The 17143-nt window shown below is 34.5% G+C and overlaps 1 protein-coding gene across 2 annotated transcripts in view; it reads left to right on the plus strand.

Annotated features, from left to right (window-relative positions):
* The window catches only part of LOC104692024 (contactin-associated protein-like 4), a 216740-nt gene that overhangs the window by 74963 nt on the left and 124634 nt on the right, over positions 1–17143 (plus strand). For both annotated transcript variants that reach the window (XM_010403748.2, XM_010403749.2), the window contains exon 3: positions 3459–3652. In XM_010403748.2, the coding sequence (XP_010402050.1) occupies positions 3459–3652 (194 nt within the window). The remainder of the gene's footprint in view (positions 1–3458; positions 3653–17143) is intronic.

A 17143-nucleotide genomic window follows, 5' to 3' on the forward strand; every position in this document is an offset into this window, starting at 1 on the left:
AGTTAGTACTTCAGAAAAATTATGAGGTTATTAAATATGTTCAATAAAGTAATGTACTTTTAAAAAGTTACACACGTGTACAAACACTTCACAAGCACTGGTATTTAAAAAAAAATATAATAGAAATGATAAGTGAAATAAAAAGATTTTATGTATTATCTGTGTGTTCAACTTCAAGTCAGCATGTCCTTCATAAAAAGGAACTGTGTAGAGCTTGGGGTTATTAACAGAAATAAAGCATGAAACTTGCATGCTTGGGCAACTTGAATGTAGATTTTTTGGTATGTTGCATACAAATAATTTCAATATTGGCAAGAGACAGTGGAAAATAAAAAGGGTTATGCACCTCCTGAGATAAAGTTCAAAAAAAGGAACTCTAGATACAGATTGTCTTCCCTTTGAAAAATATTTTTCTGATTTGCTGTTAGTTCACAACAAAAGATGTTTCATCAGTCTCTGTTAAAACTTACATTCAGATGTAATTGAAGAAAGCATATGCTTTACATAAAAGACACGGACAAAAAGAAAAGAGATAAGAGAAATAAGGTGAAGACTTCAAAGTCAATAATTCTAGAAGTTTAGAGATGACAAAATTATGCCCCTGTATATATTATTCTCTACCTCTCTGTTCATACATTTTGGCACAGCCTTGAATATACACGGTATCTGCATCTCTGTGAGAAGCTCTTTAGGATCTTCCCAGAAACATCCACACCATGCAGCATGAAATCTAACAAACAAGATCCTTTTGGCATCTGTTATGCAGCCAGCTTCTGTGCATCACCTTGGCCAGCTATATGCTACAGCCAAAAGTGACTACAGTTTGGTACACTCATTAATCTTGCTGCAAGGACAGGACACACTGTGAAGAGTGCAGCATGAGAAGCTAACATGCTCTATTAGTGTTTCCTCCAGGACTGGGCAAATGTTTCATATCTGTGATGCTTTGGGTGGCAGATGCTGGGAGGTCAGCTGGCTGCGGGACAGTCAGACAGGAGAGCTCATGAAGAGCCTGAAACAGATGAAGGCATTGTGTGAACCAGTGTCATGGTGTTTCAGGAAACGTTGCAGCTTCGGCGTAGTGGTCCAGGCTTTGGCTTCATACAGGCTGTTGGAGACATCATGCTGCATCTGCTTGGTGGTTATTCTTTATGGATCTTATGTTGCATTGGTCAGAACAGGGCTGATAGATTACTTCTGGGGCTGCATATTTATTGTCATCTCTCAAATCAAATAGCCCTGACATTCTGTGAATGTCACTGTGTATCTGTGTCTCTTTCTCTTCTTTCCATAGGGTGTAGTGCAGCATGATGAGGGGGTATAGACTACATGGTGGTATGCCTTGCAAAAACTTCTGGAAAACACAGAACTAAAGACAGGAGTACTTACCTCAGGCCGGCAGCAAGTAGTACTGCCATAACAGGATGCTTTTCGGGCATTTTGGTTTACATCTTTCTGACTTCCATTACTTCATTCTGAAAAAAGTTCTGCAGTCACCAAGTGAAGATGTTTTGTCACAGAAGGGTTTTACAAATTATGTACTCAGCACAGTCTGCCAGACTGCTCCTGTTGACTTCAATTCAACCCTGCCTTTCAAGTGAAAAGTTCAAAAATGCCACCAAACTTAGCACAGCAACACATAATTCTAAGAAGGCTTTGAATACCACAGCACTGCAGAATGTTGCTGTAAGTGTACATGCATCAGCTGAGGATGGTAGTCAAGTTGGCAGTTAAGTCTTATGTGTGGTGTGTCACAGATACAGTATATGAACTGATCATAGACCACTCTGCTTATGGCTGCGAGGACCTTTGTTTAACCTCTCACGCTGGCTGTTAACAGAGTTTTCTTTTTTGATGCCACCACACTGTCCTGCACAGCAACTAAAAGATGAAATGATGTGGTCATAAGGTTGGGCTTTGGAATCTGCATGTGAGTTAATTGAGATGCAGCCACTGAAATCACATATTTACATAAAATTCTAAATCCTGATTTAGATAAAGAGGAAAAAAAAAAAAATGCCCAGTATTTAACTCCATAGTTTTGATTCTGTTATATTTTAAATAGCTCATAAGTGTGTGTACAAGGAATTGTTACATATGTGGAACTTTATGTTTTTCTCGCAGTTCTTTCTACATGGCTGTCTAGAATGGACCTAACTTTTTGTGATTTATGCGTATCTATATGATTTCCCACCATTTTATATTTGACAGTTTACATTCTTTAATTAAAATTCTTTTTTCTGTTTTGTTCCTGGAGGAGGTAATGTTAAGAACTTGACTCGTGACTCTAAACAGAATTAAGCAACATGTAGTATTTAGCTATGAATTTTTCTACATCTTGGAGCCTATACAAACATAAAATTGGATTGTAGCTAACTGATTGTTGTGGAAACTAGATATATCTGTTCTGGTTCTGTGTATGTATGCTTTAAGAACTTTTCAAGGTGCCTCTTGCATTGTGTTTTGCTGAGTTAGATCTAAATCCGTCCTTAAATAATGGATTTTTTAATTTTTATCCCACCATTCTCTAATAAAGCTCACCAGATGCTGTGTCTGAATACTTGCATATTTTGCAATGTAGTTCCATAAACCAATGCTTTTTCTTATGAGATTATTTGATACCTTCCCTTGACCTCTTCCAACCAGCTTTACAGGCAAGCTAGTAGCATGATCTGAGTAAATAAAAGCAAAGGAAGACAAAGGAGCACTGAATTGATATGATTTCTTCCTTTTAACATCTTTCTGATTAGTTAAAATACTGGAGAAGTGTAGCTCTACGTTTCGGGTGAAATTTTTTCTTTGCAGACCAGCGTGCCTGTGATTGAAACTGCATGTGTATACCTCATACTGTTTTACCATTTTGCTGACAAATTTCTTGGTCATTTTAAGAGGCACATGCAAATTTGTCATCTAACTGTGCTTTATTGCTTCATATGCAAATTTATATATCCAGGCCTCACAGAACAGAATCAGGGGAATCATTGAGGTTAGACAGGACATCTGGAGATTTTCTAGTTTACATAAAATGAAATTGAGATGTATATAACAAAAAGTCAAAATTCAGATTTTTTACTTGAACAGTCTAATTGATAAAAATTACTCTATAAAATTTATTGTAGAGAGAGAGAAAAGGGTGTGAGTCAATTGATAATCATTTTTAATAGTTATATTTGGTTACAAATATCTAGTAATCTGTGTAAATTTTCAGAATACTTGCTAAATAACACCATAAGAGTTTTGATGCAACTATATCTTGAATTAGTATCAGAGAATCATAGAATGGTTTGTGTTGGAAAGGACTTGTAATGATCATCTAGTTTGAAACCCCTGCCTTGGAGAAAAATATTTTTCACTAGATAATGCTGCTCAAATGAACTAATTTATTTTTGCATATACAAGTTTTGTGTTAACTTGCTTATTTTTAGAAATACATTTCACTCTTTTTCATTCTTTTTAAGGTGCTGGTGGCTGGTCTCCACTTGTGTCCAATAAATATCAATGGCTTCAGATTGATCTTGGTGAAAGAACTGAGATTACTGCTGTTGCTACTCAAGGTGGTTACGGGAGCTCAGACTGGGTAACAAGCTACATTCTGATGTTCAGTGACAGTGGTCGAAACTGGAAGCAGTATCGTCAAGAAGAAAGCATTTGGGTATGTTCTTTCAAAGTTGAGAATTAAGTTTCTGCAGAAGACGTAAAGGCGACTTACTACACATTGTTGCAAATCTGAGCAAAGCTGTAGAATATAAACAACTACACTAAAAGTGTTTAGATAATTAACTATACAAAGCAGTTTAGCTCTTGAAAAGATGAAAGACAGTAAAAAGCAAACAAATATCAAAAATCTGGTCTTAACAGTACTCCATTAAGACACAAGGAATTATTCTGAAGATTAAAAATGTACTACAAAACGTCTTTTGTCTTGCTATGTATGGCAAACTTGTTTTCCCAAAAGTATTGATCCCAGTGCGTGAAACTTGGCTTTTAGTTGCAGTAAAAAAACAAAACAAAAAGAAGCAAAGCAAGTTGAAACAAAGGAAAACAAAACAAAACAAAACAAAGCACTTTGTTTATTTTTTCTAGAACGTTTAAACTAGAATGTAAGAATAAAATGAAACAACCAAAGAAATTAAAATCTGAACCCAGCAAATCCCAATCTATTTAAAAAAAAAGACCAAACGAAGCAATATTTAAGTTTTGGTCGTCAAATTCAGAATCTAGTTTCTGATGCTCTAACCCGTTTATCTCTGACTAGCTTTGTAACTGGCAATGATAATTAATAAGCCATTAATAAGATCATCACCTTCTTTTTGCATGTATTTTAATGAGAGCAAAGGATACAATACCAGAGAGATGATGTCCAAAGTCTACATGAAAAAGTGGACTAAATGGTTTTAGAAAAGGGTTGCATCTTTCCTTGATCCCCAGTATTTAGCAGCTTGGACTAGTGGAAGAATATTGGATCTTGTGTTATATTATTGTATTCTGTCAAGTGAATTCTGTTCTTTTTGAACAGAGCTGATTAATTTCTAAATTTTTCTAAGCCTTAGACTTCATTTATTTCTTGCTGCAGTTAAACATTATGTTAAAATGTATTTCATTTTATGCGTTTTGATTTTGTTGACTTTTAATTCAAAATGTTCTTGTCGTTCTTACTGTCAAAACCCATCTATGGTATAATGAGATTATGCAGTGTTTTACTTGTTGCATAATTATCCTGCTTTTTGAATTTGCTACATACTTCCGCTTCAGACTGTGTTTTCATAACAAAGAGAAATAAATGAGTTTCTAATCTATATGGCTGTGGGGAGTAAGAAAATCAGTCAACTTTCCAAATGTTAAATGAGCATAAGCCGCTACAATGTTGTCTTTGCTCGTCTTAAGACAGACTGATAAAAAGATACCTGAGAGGTAGGGCAGCTTGATCTCTTTAATGACGACTCTTCTGAAATTCGATATTGGCATTGCAAACAATGATGCAGATCGTTATTTCTTGAATATTGCCACCAGTAAAATATCAAACGGAAGTTTTGAGAAATAGTTAAATGCTGATGCAGACATTGGATAAGGGGGTTTTTAGATCTTTAGGAGGGAAAAAGTGGAGCTTCAATTCCATCATCTCAAACTTAATAAAAAGTGATTATTTTAATGACTGCAATGCAGATTGAAGGTATGGCTCGCAGGCAGTAATGCATAATTCAAGGATACAAAACATCAAATTCGGGGACAGTCTATTGATCTTTTTTATGTATCTTTATTTAGGAGTTCTGCTTCTAGGGGAATATATTTCCTCTTTTCTAAACTAATATACAGATGTAGTCTTGGAGTGAAACTCTTAAATCCCTATTTATTTTATAGATTTTCTCTGACTGTTATCTCTTTATGCTGTCTTCTTAAATGAAGTTCTCAAGTTCATTAAGGCAAGGACATCCAACATTTAATAATATCTACTGTGTTACTGTGTTATTTCTATCCTGTTTTTAACTGAGTAAATGGCCTGTTAAAAGACTATTTACCAGAAGTACTTTTTGGGGTTTTTTTAGTACTACTCTGCATTAGAATGATGGAAGATGTCCAGTTCTGAGGACCTTGTGTTGAAATCTTTACTAGATGTAAGGATTTTTACTTTGTAACCACTCTTTGTGGACTGAAGTAAGATACTTCTCCTGTCTGCAAATTTACCACTTCCTACTGTTTTTCTTTTCAGAAGTTACTTTTGAATTGTCTTTGTTTCTTTATGGCTTATCTTAAGGTTCTGAAACCCCTGTCACTGTGCAGCTATGACAGCTTTTTTGCGCACTGTAAAATTTTTGTAGCAACTGAGATGAAAGTGTACTATCTAGACATCTGCAAATGATCTAGTTATCACAACTCTCTTAAAAGTCTGTGGAGAGGGTATTTTTTTCTAAGGCTGGTTCCTCTGACCCTAGGTTTCTTTCTTAGGTTGAAGTGAACCATGTACGACTATTTCACCTTCCCCCACCTATAAAACACTTCATCACCTGTTGGTGCTGAATTTGTGTGTAAAAATTCTGAAGTTAAGTGAGATTAGCCTCTCTCCCTTCCCTGATGCTAAATATTAATTTTTTTTTTCATTTTTCTGTGTATTGGGAATTAGTTTAGAAGGAATCATGGTGACTGTAGTCTGTACTCATGCAATATATTTTGGTCTCAGTGTCCTAGTCTTCTCGTTGTACTGATGACCTAAATGTATGCCTTACTTGCTGTCCCATAACTCTAGGAAGTTTCTATTTTATGTAGATTTTATTTATTGTGTAAGATCCGTTAATTTATTAAAGTAAGGTGGTTTTGAAAGACTAACTCCATTATATTTAATTTTTTGGACTCCTGTCACTGTAGATAAAGTATTGTTAAGTATTGTTAGGTATAGGTTCTAAGATAGAGTTTTTCTTCTTTCAACAATACATTTTGATTTTTGTCCTAGGAGATATTACTGTTACTGTCTTTTTAACGTTAACTGTAAGTATTTTCTGGCCTGTTCTTGATACGTATTGTAAGATTTTTTTCAGTCAGAAGTTATTAGGATTAATATTTACATCTCTTTTAGGAATTGATACGGTTCTGGTCGAGATATAATTCTCAAGTGAAGTAGCTGTTATTAGTGGTAAAACACATGTTTTTGCACAGAAATAATTCCCTTTGATAATGGTTAGTTTAATCTTGGAAAGAAATTAATTCAACACAATTTTTTTATTTTCTCTAATTTTACCATAAATATAAAAGTGTTTGAATAAGACATGTTGTGTCATTTTACATTCTTCAATCTTTTTATTGTGTTCCTATTCCTTAGAATGTAGTTTCTGATGCAGTAAAGTTCAAACTCCCAAGCCCAATATTTTGCATGGTTCTTTTTTAACTTTAAAATGAGCAGAGGCCTCAGATCTCTTTGTTTATTAAGGTATCAGCTGTTTTTGTCTGGAAATGATGATTCTTTTCAGTTTTCTTCTTTCAGGCTTCAGGAGGTTTACAGTAAAACATCATAAAAATGTATGTTACATTTTGGTCAAGAAGTGCTAGGAAACTTTATGTCTTTGAATACTACCTTTAATAGAGGTACTGCTATTCATTCTTCTTTCTAATTTGTATTTGTATTTTTCCTCATAATTCTAGATATCATCACCTGTATTTTATTTGTGAAGAATCTCCTATTGTAATTATATTTATCTATTTGGGGCCATGTTTACTGATCCTGTTCACTAGTGTAGTTTCTGGGTTTAACTAAATTCATAGTTTTGTATGACAAAAGTTTTTGTGCTATGTACTCTCTCCTTAACATTGCTAATTGCTCTTTTAAAAGGAGAGTAATAAGGTAAAGAGATTAAAAGGTAGGAGTTAAGAGGGGGAAGAAGGATAGCAATTCACAGTTTAAATAACAAATTTCCCATGGCTGATAATTTCAGTAAAAACATGAGTGATCTAACTTATGGAGAAATGCATCTGAATGTTATTCATTAGCAGGAGTTTTGAAGAACAAAAGAAATGCAATTTCTCTTTGATTTAATGTTGACTACTTCTTCTCTAACAGACTTATGGAAATACACATATATTCAACATTCAGTTTTGTGGATTTTTTTTTCCTGCAAGAATAATGATTTGTCCATTCCACAGCTTCAGTCGAGTTTTCACTTTCATTTGTTTTGAATCTTCCTTTTAAAAATTATTTCCAAAGAGAGAAATTAAAACTAATAGAAAAACTTAGCTAAAATTTGGGGAAATTATGGCCATTTTAGTAAATTCTCTTTCAGAAGACAAATTTGTTTATTTCTGTTTATTTTTGTACATATATGTGAGTTCTGAGGTCTATCGGTCGTTTTATTTAACTTAGCTGAAGTTAAAACTGGAGGTTTGTTTTATCATAATATCCTCTACTCCATGAGTTCGCATAGAAGTATTTTCACTGTAACAGTTACTATTCTAACAGTATGTAGCATAATTTCATGAATGGTGAAGAATTAATTGTGTATGCATTGCTACACATATTTGCAGCTTCATTTCTAAAGGAATTGGGGTTTTATATTTTACTGAAGATGTATATCTTATTTACATGGTGTAAAATAACTCAAAATTATGCAAATTTACAGGTTAAGAAATACTGAATCACAAATGTTCTATGATAATCACATTATATGTTTCAAGAGTGCGCTGTTTTGATAAAGCTGGTGACTCTTTCTTAGACTCAGTGATTCATATTTGCTATGATCCTCATCCTTAGAGAGCAGAGTCATCATTCTTGATCATAATTTGCTTCACTTTAAAAGCAAAAGACTGTACAAATATGTTACTTTTTTGGACTTCCGCTAATTACTTTTTGAACCCAAAAGGTTTTTCTGTTGATTCCTTCTGCAAGCCAAGGCAAAGATAATTTCTGTGGGTACTCTATCACTACATTTTCCATAGGTACAGTTTCGAAATATTGTGACTTCAGAATGCCTGACACTTTTTCTGTTACTCAGAGGAAAGACAGAACCTCTTTATCTATGAGTTAAAGTAGGGCATATAGTAATGACCCGCATGGGGGACCCGTGCTGGACCACTGTGTAGCTGAAGGACTACACACCATGGAAAGGGCATATGCTGAAGTGCAGGAGAGTGTGAGAAGCCACCTCCCTTAAAGAGAAACAGTGTGGCAGAAACAACTTCTCATGGAAGGTATCCCTGCCCATGGCAGGTGTGTAAGGACTAGGAGATAATCTTTAAGGTCTCTTCATCCAACTGGCCCCAGCCCATGAATCCAGCCTGTCTGTATCCCTCTGTAGAGCTCTCTACCCTCCAGCAGATCAACATGTCTGCCCAGCTTGGTGTTGTCTCTGAACTGACTAAGGGGGCCCTTGATGGTGTCTGTTGATTGGGGGAGAGATGCCGGGGAATGCAAGAAGAGGCAGGAAAAAACAAAGGAGGAAAATATTCTTAACTTGGGGTAAAAGGAGGTTGAAGGGATATATAAAAAATAAGTATGAAGAAAGTCAGAGATACAAGGAATCTTGGGTGGAATAATACACAGGAGACTACTGTGCGAATGCCTTTGTGAAACTGGTTGCATGCATAAACTTCCACTTATGATGAGGACATTTTAATATTTATTTAAAACATTAAAAATTTCTCAACTTACCTTCTGAGCTTCTGCATTTCTCTATCTACTTCTGTTTTAAAAGCACTCTGACCACAGTGCTATTTTTAGACACTTCAATGGCAATCTAATAGGGCTAATTTTGCAGTCACAATGATTAATGTTCTGTATTAAAGTAACTTGTATTAGTTTAAGAGATGAATGCATGCATCAAGGTTAACCTGTCCCAGAATGTTTAAGATAAGTTAAAAGGAAGAAAAAAAGGTTGAAACATCAGCAAAAAATGCAGTGCCTTAAATAAAATCTATATAATTCTTGTGGGTAAACATTAAAGGCATTGTTAATGCCATAATGGGTGAAATATATATTGTCACTATATATATTATGGCAGACAATATGTGAAAAAAAATTCCACACGCACATTTAAAAAGTGTGTATTTAAACAAGGACAGCAAGATGCTTTGAAAATACACAAATCCAGAAGCATGCAGAAGTAAATATTCTCCAGATTTAGATATTCACAGGTTATTTTAAATGTATGTGTTAATGTTGCAGTCATTAAATTAACATCAGCTTTGGGAAAGAAATATAAATATGTTGGGATGATACTTTGTTTTTTTAAAGATTTCTGCTATGTAAACTATTACCTATGTACTAGACTTGGTTTCTGGGACTGATCTTGATCAGAATTGTTTTTTGGAAGTTGCCAGATGCATCGTAAGCAATAGAAAAGCAGCAGCAACTTCCTGTATTTGCAAGAGAAACAAGAGAAGCAAGAGAAACAACAAGCAGCCAGTTCTTTGCTTCTGCCTTTTCTGCATGTTTAGTTAGTGAGTTTGTGCTATAAATGACTTTGCACTTCTAAGAAGCAGAAATCCTGTAAATCACAGTGCTATTATCTTGAGTTGTTTTAAGTTAAAAATAGTGCTTTTTCATTAAGGTAATTATTTTTTTAGACCTATGATTATCTGTACTCTAAATATATTGATGCTAGCGCACCATTTTTCCGTGAAAATAATTCACTGTAATAGATGATGAATTATTTTGTATTGTATTTACTTATTGGTTATCTTTTAAACAATAACAATATAATATTCATATGCATATGGAAAATGCCACAGAAAGTATTAGAACTACAAAAAAAGAAAAAAATTAATTCTTCATCTCTCCTCTCAGGTGTTGGCTGCTCTAGAGTGATATTGCACTGATCCCTATCATTCTCATTCTAATATGAGAAGCTTGTGCTTGAACACATATGCCTGCCTGAAAATTACTTATGATGGATGAGGAAAATTGTGCTATGGCTGGGAAAATATTGTCCCTATTTTCTGCAACAGGCAGATTGTGAGCTTGAAGAAATTAAGCTGTCTTTGAAGAAAGCATTTCACCTTCATAGTCAGAATGGAGTGTGTTCAGTGTGCTCAAAGCTTACTGGGCAAGTAAGTAGTAGCACGCCACACATTCAACTTCTCTCTTGTTTATTCCAGCCACTCTCTTTAAATATAGCAAAAATACTTTCAGAAATGGAATTCAGACCTAATTTGGAAGAATCTCTCTGTCATACATGGATTTTTTTTATGCCTAGTATAATTCCTGAGGTTTAAATTTAACCAAAGTGAAAGAACTGATTTTTTATAAAAACTTTGGTCATTGAACTTCAGAGAAAACCTCAAATTATTTTGAGTATATAATATCTTAGCCCTAGTATTGTGATGGTCATGCCATTTTAATAGTTTATGACTTAATAGTATATTATGTTTACAACGCAGTCATATTTGTATCATTTTCCCATTTCCCTTTTAGACACTTAAATTTCCTTCAGAAAACTTTTTAAACATTGAAATTACAGAGTCCTAAAAGTAGAAATAGGAATTTGGAGATCTAAGTGTTTCTTGAACTTGGGAGCTCCAACACACACTTAGATGCCCAAATTCCTAATTCAGCTTTTAGGAATCTGAGTTTTGTCCGTAGTATTTTATTGTTTTCAAGCCAAACTTCATCTGTTACTGCTCTTTCTCTGTATCTGCATTTCTATAAAACAGATGCCATGGCTAGTAATCCACTTCTCTTCCATAATTGAATGATAGTTTTCAGGCTACTGTAGATCTGCCATTATTCTTTTGTAGCTGTTCTGTTGCACGAACACAGCAGAAGTCCCTTTTATATCTTGCGCTGTGTGACCTAATGTGGAATAAGAAATTGCCACCCTGCTGTATGATCCAACATGAGCTGTTTAGTGTGCAGCATCACACTTGCATTGTGGACCCATGCCTAAGCATTCCCTGGAAACCTACATAACCTCTGTGTTGTAATTTGTTTATGTAGTTAAGGTTGTAAATAATGGGGGAGAATTATCTTCTGAACACTGTTAGAATACAGAGACTTTTTGGGAAAAAAGTTGAAACCTATTCCCAAGGTATTTTTCTTAATGCACAAATATAGCTTAAATATAGGGTGAATCACAAAATGGTTGGGGTTAGACAGGACCTCTGGAGGTCATCTCTTCCAACCCCCCTGCTAAAGCAGACGCAGCTAGAACAGGTTGCACAGAATAGGTGGATTTTGAATGTCTCCTTAGAGAAGGAACCACAGCCTCTCTGGGCAACCTGTTTTAGTGCACTTGCTTCCAGAGGTCTGGGATCCCCGAGGCCTGCCCTTAGCAGCACAGACTAAACTGAAGAGTATCTGCTCCTTCTCTGTGTCCTTTGTCACCAGGACACCTACCTCATTCTGCATCAGACCCACATTTTCCCTAGTCTCCCTTTTACTACCAATGTCCTTGACATGCCTTGCCAGATTTAATTCCAAATAGACCTTAACCTTCCTTGTCACATTCCTGCACCCTCTGAAAATGAAATCTCTATGTTTAAGACAGACAGTTACACAAAAAGACCTTTTTTGGGACAATGAACACAATTTCTGTTGATTTTTGAAGTAAAATGTTCATATACCTCTTAGTGTAAATGTCTTATTTTGTCAACATCACCTTCAACTGATACTGATCTGACCGGTAGCTTGGTAAAAAACTCCACTGTGTGTATTTTTTTAGTTGTCTAAGATTCCATGTGATCATCATATCTACGTAGCCTTAGTAATGGCATAGAATTTGCTAAAGCTTTACAAGCTTGTACTTTTTATATTTTTGATTCATTATTGGAAACTTGAATCATGTAAGGACAAACAAGATTAGTAACCTGTATATCAATACTGTGTACTTTCTCGTTTCTATATTTTAGGGCCTTTTCATAAATGGAAAGGAATGTTACTTCTCTACTGGACATGTACTTAAATCTTTAGCATCTTGCATTTATATGCTGAACATGGAACTAGGTTTTATCCTCTAGTAGACTGGTGTTTAATCCATTTAAATCTACATTTTCTGTTGCCAGACAGTGACATTTGCTACCACTTGTTTTAAAGGTCATTGGTAAGTAGGTTTGAATGAACCTTATAGCATATTTCATCTCTTGTACAAAACTTGCTAGATTTAAACTGTGTAAGGAATATTTCAGTGTGTTTTAAATAGGTGATTCGGCACCTATAGCAACACTATTCATATCTACTGTGTGATCAGTTCTATACTTTGAAAATTCAGTTAATACCTTATTCTTTCCCACTTCTTAAATTGCCTTATTTTTTCAAGGTCAAGTAGCCCTAATTAAAATATTACTGACAAGAACTACCTGAATGTGCCTCAAGGAGCCCTTTCCTCTATTTTTCTGTGTAGTTATCTGTGAAGATGCTAGCTGGAATTTCATGGGTTTTTGATCTTCAGAACTCAGTCAAAGTATCAGAACAGTTTCATGAAACATTCTAACTTACAGCATTTAACTTATTTTAAACAAAAGTTTATCAGAAGTTTTTATTTCCTATATCTGTTATTTATCTGCACATTTTTCAGCAGATTTCCTTGTGTAAAGCTCACATCTTTAAACAGGAATTGAGCATAGAGACTTTTTTGGGTACACTTCAGTAACTTCCATAATTTTCAGTGAAAACATCTGAGTTTTATTTTTACCTGTTAGATAAAGTTTTATTTGGGTTAGTAGACAGGTCATGGATTCTGTATATATTTGTCAGTCTTACTATGACATTCTATGTTGTAGAAGACATCAGAGAATTTCCTATGGGATTCCACAGCATTTGCAATAATCATATTTTTTAACTAGCTGGCTGTGCAGATTTTTCCTATAATCCCAACATTCATTGTTATTTATTAGGGTAACTGACAGAACATTTTAGGACAAATTATAGTAACCTCACTGCATAATATCATGAATCTGTATCAGGTAGTTGTAGATGCGCTAAGCCCTTAGTTAAAGGCTTCTATGTTCTTTATGGAATATTAAGAACTAAGTGATGTTAGTGTCTAGTCATAGATAGAAACTGGAGTCAGCATGGAACTTTTCTTCGTATTTGTGAGCTATTAATTTACCTTTGTTACAGATTTATACACTCCTAGAAATACATCTTTTTAAGCCTTATTGACAGGTTGCTCTTCTATGAACCACCATTATTTAAAATTTCAAATGGATTACATTAAAAATAACCAGCTGATAAGTTCATTACCATATTCCCTTTCCTCAGTTTCCTGTGTTTTATTAAAGAATCATAATAGTTACATGATGCAGTGTAAATTGAAATATGAAATATTTCTTGAGTAAGGAACTGTGTTCTACTGTGAGAGGTACATGACTGTTAATGACAAGATCTGTTTTCTGTTCATGGTTCGTGGGCTAAGGTTGAATGCATCACTTCCTGTCTAGGTGGCAGTATAATCAAATATTTTGCAAATATATTGTTATTCAGTATCTTTAACTACTTGCAACTGTGATATGAATGCAACACTGTAAAAAGTAATATGTAACTATGCACAATACCTAATGGGAAAATGTTTAACTCTATTTTAAAGAAGATATTTTGCTTGATTGTATCTAGGATAGAGGGAGGTGAATTAAGAAATAAAACTGAAAGAGGAAGGATAAGCATTAGTGGGACTGGAGAAGCTAGACTGCACTTTTGTGGGTGATACAAAAATAATTTATTCTTTTTCCTCTTGTTCCCTGCCTGATTTTTCTGATAATATCATTATCGAAGTCCTGGAAGATCTCTCTGTGGACAGAAAACATGCTGTTTCAGTTGTCAATATATGGTCTGTTCCCTCACTGTTTTCCACTGTAGTACACAACATACTGATTGTCTGATGTCTTCAATTTGGACATTGATACTTTTTGTTGGTGTTGACTACATACAATATTTTAAGTGAAAGATGCTCTAAGCTAAATTATGATGAGAAAAAAAAATCTGTTTAGTTTCTTTATTAAAATCTTGGTGTTAACAAAAAGGACTTTACTTGTACTTACATTACTGAGGTAAATCTTTAAAGATTACAATGCTGTAATGGATCCTTGCTTGTTAAATTTCAGAGTATGTAGTGCACATTAATGCTACCATTCAGATTTGATTTTATTTTATTTTAAGGGAATGTTAATCATAAAGGCTTTTCCCTAAGCTTTTATATTATTTACATAAACATGAGAAGTGTTAATAGTATTTTGGCTGATACAGTGAGAAGGATGTTAAAGACCTTTTCAGTGGCATACCAGTGTCATCAGAAAACTGATGATGTATATGCACCATCCTTTAGAATTTATTATTAATTGATTTCCAGGCAATTTAATCACATGGCAAATGCAGCATCTAGAAATATTAAACAGGTAAAATAATGTAAATGGAAGAAGAGTAACTCAGTTTCTAATTCAATGGAGTTAGTAGGTTTGTTTGGATTTTTAATAGATGAAGTATGCAAAGCATGCTGAGAAGAAATTAATGATGTTGACTAAAATTATCCAAGTTAAGCACTTTTTTTGAAATGTTGTTATTTTGTATTTTTTTTCTTATCACTTCTGACCTCTTAAGAAAGCCAAATTGATTTATCCGTATTGTTCTGTTTGAGGTGATAAACTTTGGCCATATCAGATCATTCATTGAAATGTAGATCTATACTCACTATGTTAAAAACCCAGTGTTCTTATTCTTGCTGACCCTTCCATTCAGTTACGGAAACATACTGATACCAACCTTTTTTAGACACATGTTTTCTGCATTATGCTTACTGTGTTAGGCTTGTTACGTATTTTGGGAATTTCTGTTTCCCAACACACCCCCTTTTCTTAAGATTACTAAGATGAATAAAGAACAGAAAATACAGTAATAGAAGTTGGCTTGCCTTGGAAAAAGCATAGGTCTGGAGAAAGCAATGAGGACATTTTTTCTTGTAGGAGAGGTAGAGTAGTTGTATATCTGTTTGGTAACTTCTTTATATTTAGTGATTTCATAGATTAGTTTTTAATTTATTTTTGCAAATTCTTTGAAGGACTGTGTGGTATTAGTGGATTATTATTATTTTTCAAAGACTTCAGGGCTTTTGTTATCTATAGCTCTCTCTATTGCTCAGAGAGGTTGTGGGTGCCTTATCCCTGGACATGTTCAAGGGCAGGCTGGATGGGGCCCTGAGTAACCTGATCTAGTGAGTGGCAACCCTGCCCATGTCAAGAACTAGATGATCTTGAAGGTCTCTTCCAACCCAACACCATTCTATGGCTCTGTGATTATATGATCATTTCAGCTGTTGTACTTACAGGACCACTGCTTCACTGCATTACGATTTGATCTCACAAAAGGTACTATGCAATATTCTTAGTCTGAGTCTAGGCTGGTGTGTGGGTGGCCTAATGTCTCAATCACTTTCAAAGAAAACTGTGGATGAGAAGCTTAATTCTGAGCTTAATTCACATCAGTTCCATAGCAGGATGCAGTCTGCAAAAACAAAATAAAAAGATCTAATACAAACAAAACAGTCTCTTCCTGCTTCCTCTTCCCCTTTGGTAAGTGAATCCTTGCCCTCTGAAGCAAAACAAAGAGTCTATCTAGTTTAGCTAACCTTGTCCTATTAGAAAACCGTAGCTTTGTGAATGGTCAGGTGTTTCCAATTACTGAGAAATCATAAAAAACTGCCAACATTCATAAAAAACATTCAGACAAACATATTCTAAGCAAAGGCTCTACCTTAAAGGCATCAGTTGGAAAAAGAGGCAGTTAGTTTATGAAGAGAAAAAGCTTTTGCTCCATATTATGAAATATTCAAAACAGTTACTTTGCTATTCTTTCACATATTTATGAAGCACTATGCAATTCTAGCCAATCATCTGAGGAGAATAAAACAACTCTGTATGAGAAAATATTCTACTGAAAAATAAAAAAAAAATATTTTTTTCAACAGTATGCAATGCAGATTACCTAGGCACCTAAGGTCACTGACATAACTACAGGTGAAAGTGAGGTACATTAGCACAAGTTCACTGAGTGCAAGCAGTATGAATTATTTTCCATTTTTTTAGTGATTGGAAAAGAGAAAAAGAGTGGAAAAGTGTTTTGAGCTTTTATGCATGGTTTTGCTGATTTAACTGTTTGTTTTGCCACAAAGAGATACATATATCTATATTAGCCTTGGCATGGCAAGTTTTAACAGCTGTATCAGTTACTTTTATGAATCTGTTCATCATAGTCAAACATACACTATATTACCCTTTCAAACAACTCCATCTTTCAAAACTTAGAATGCATTATTCACCTCCAGACAGAAATATTTGGGAATTTATTCTTGTTAAGAGCCATTAACTGTCATGCACTTCAGTCTCTCACAATTCAAATCGGCAATGGCAAATGACCTTGAAAATTTTAATCAGTGGAATGCAAAATTTTTCAGATATGTCCAAAAGAGTTTTAGCATTGAACATATCCTCAGTTGTTGCTGATTATGTTTTAATACCTGTTTGGTCTTAGTGTTTTTTGCTACTGTATTGTTGTATGTGGTGGAGTTAAAAAGAAAAGTAGAAAGGTCAGACTTCACCTCTGGTCCCTAGGAAAATACACAGTGGTTTATTTTGAGAAGTGAGGGACAGTGAAAACTTACTGTATTTCAAACTCTTTATTTGTGAAAACAAAAGAGTTATCTTTTTTTTCCCCTTCAGTGAATGAATCCCCAGAAACATG

Source organism: Corvus cornix, chromosome Z (genome assembly GCF_000738735.6).
Source record: "Corvus cornix cornix isolate S_Up_H32 chromosome Z, ASM73873v5, whole genome shotgun sequence".
In the NCBI taxonomy this organism is placed as follows: Eukaryota; Metazoa; Chordata; class Aves; order Passeriformes; family Corvidae; genus Corvus; species Corvus cornix.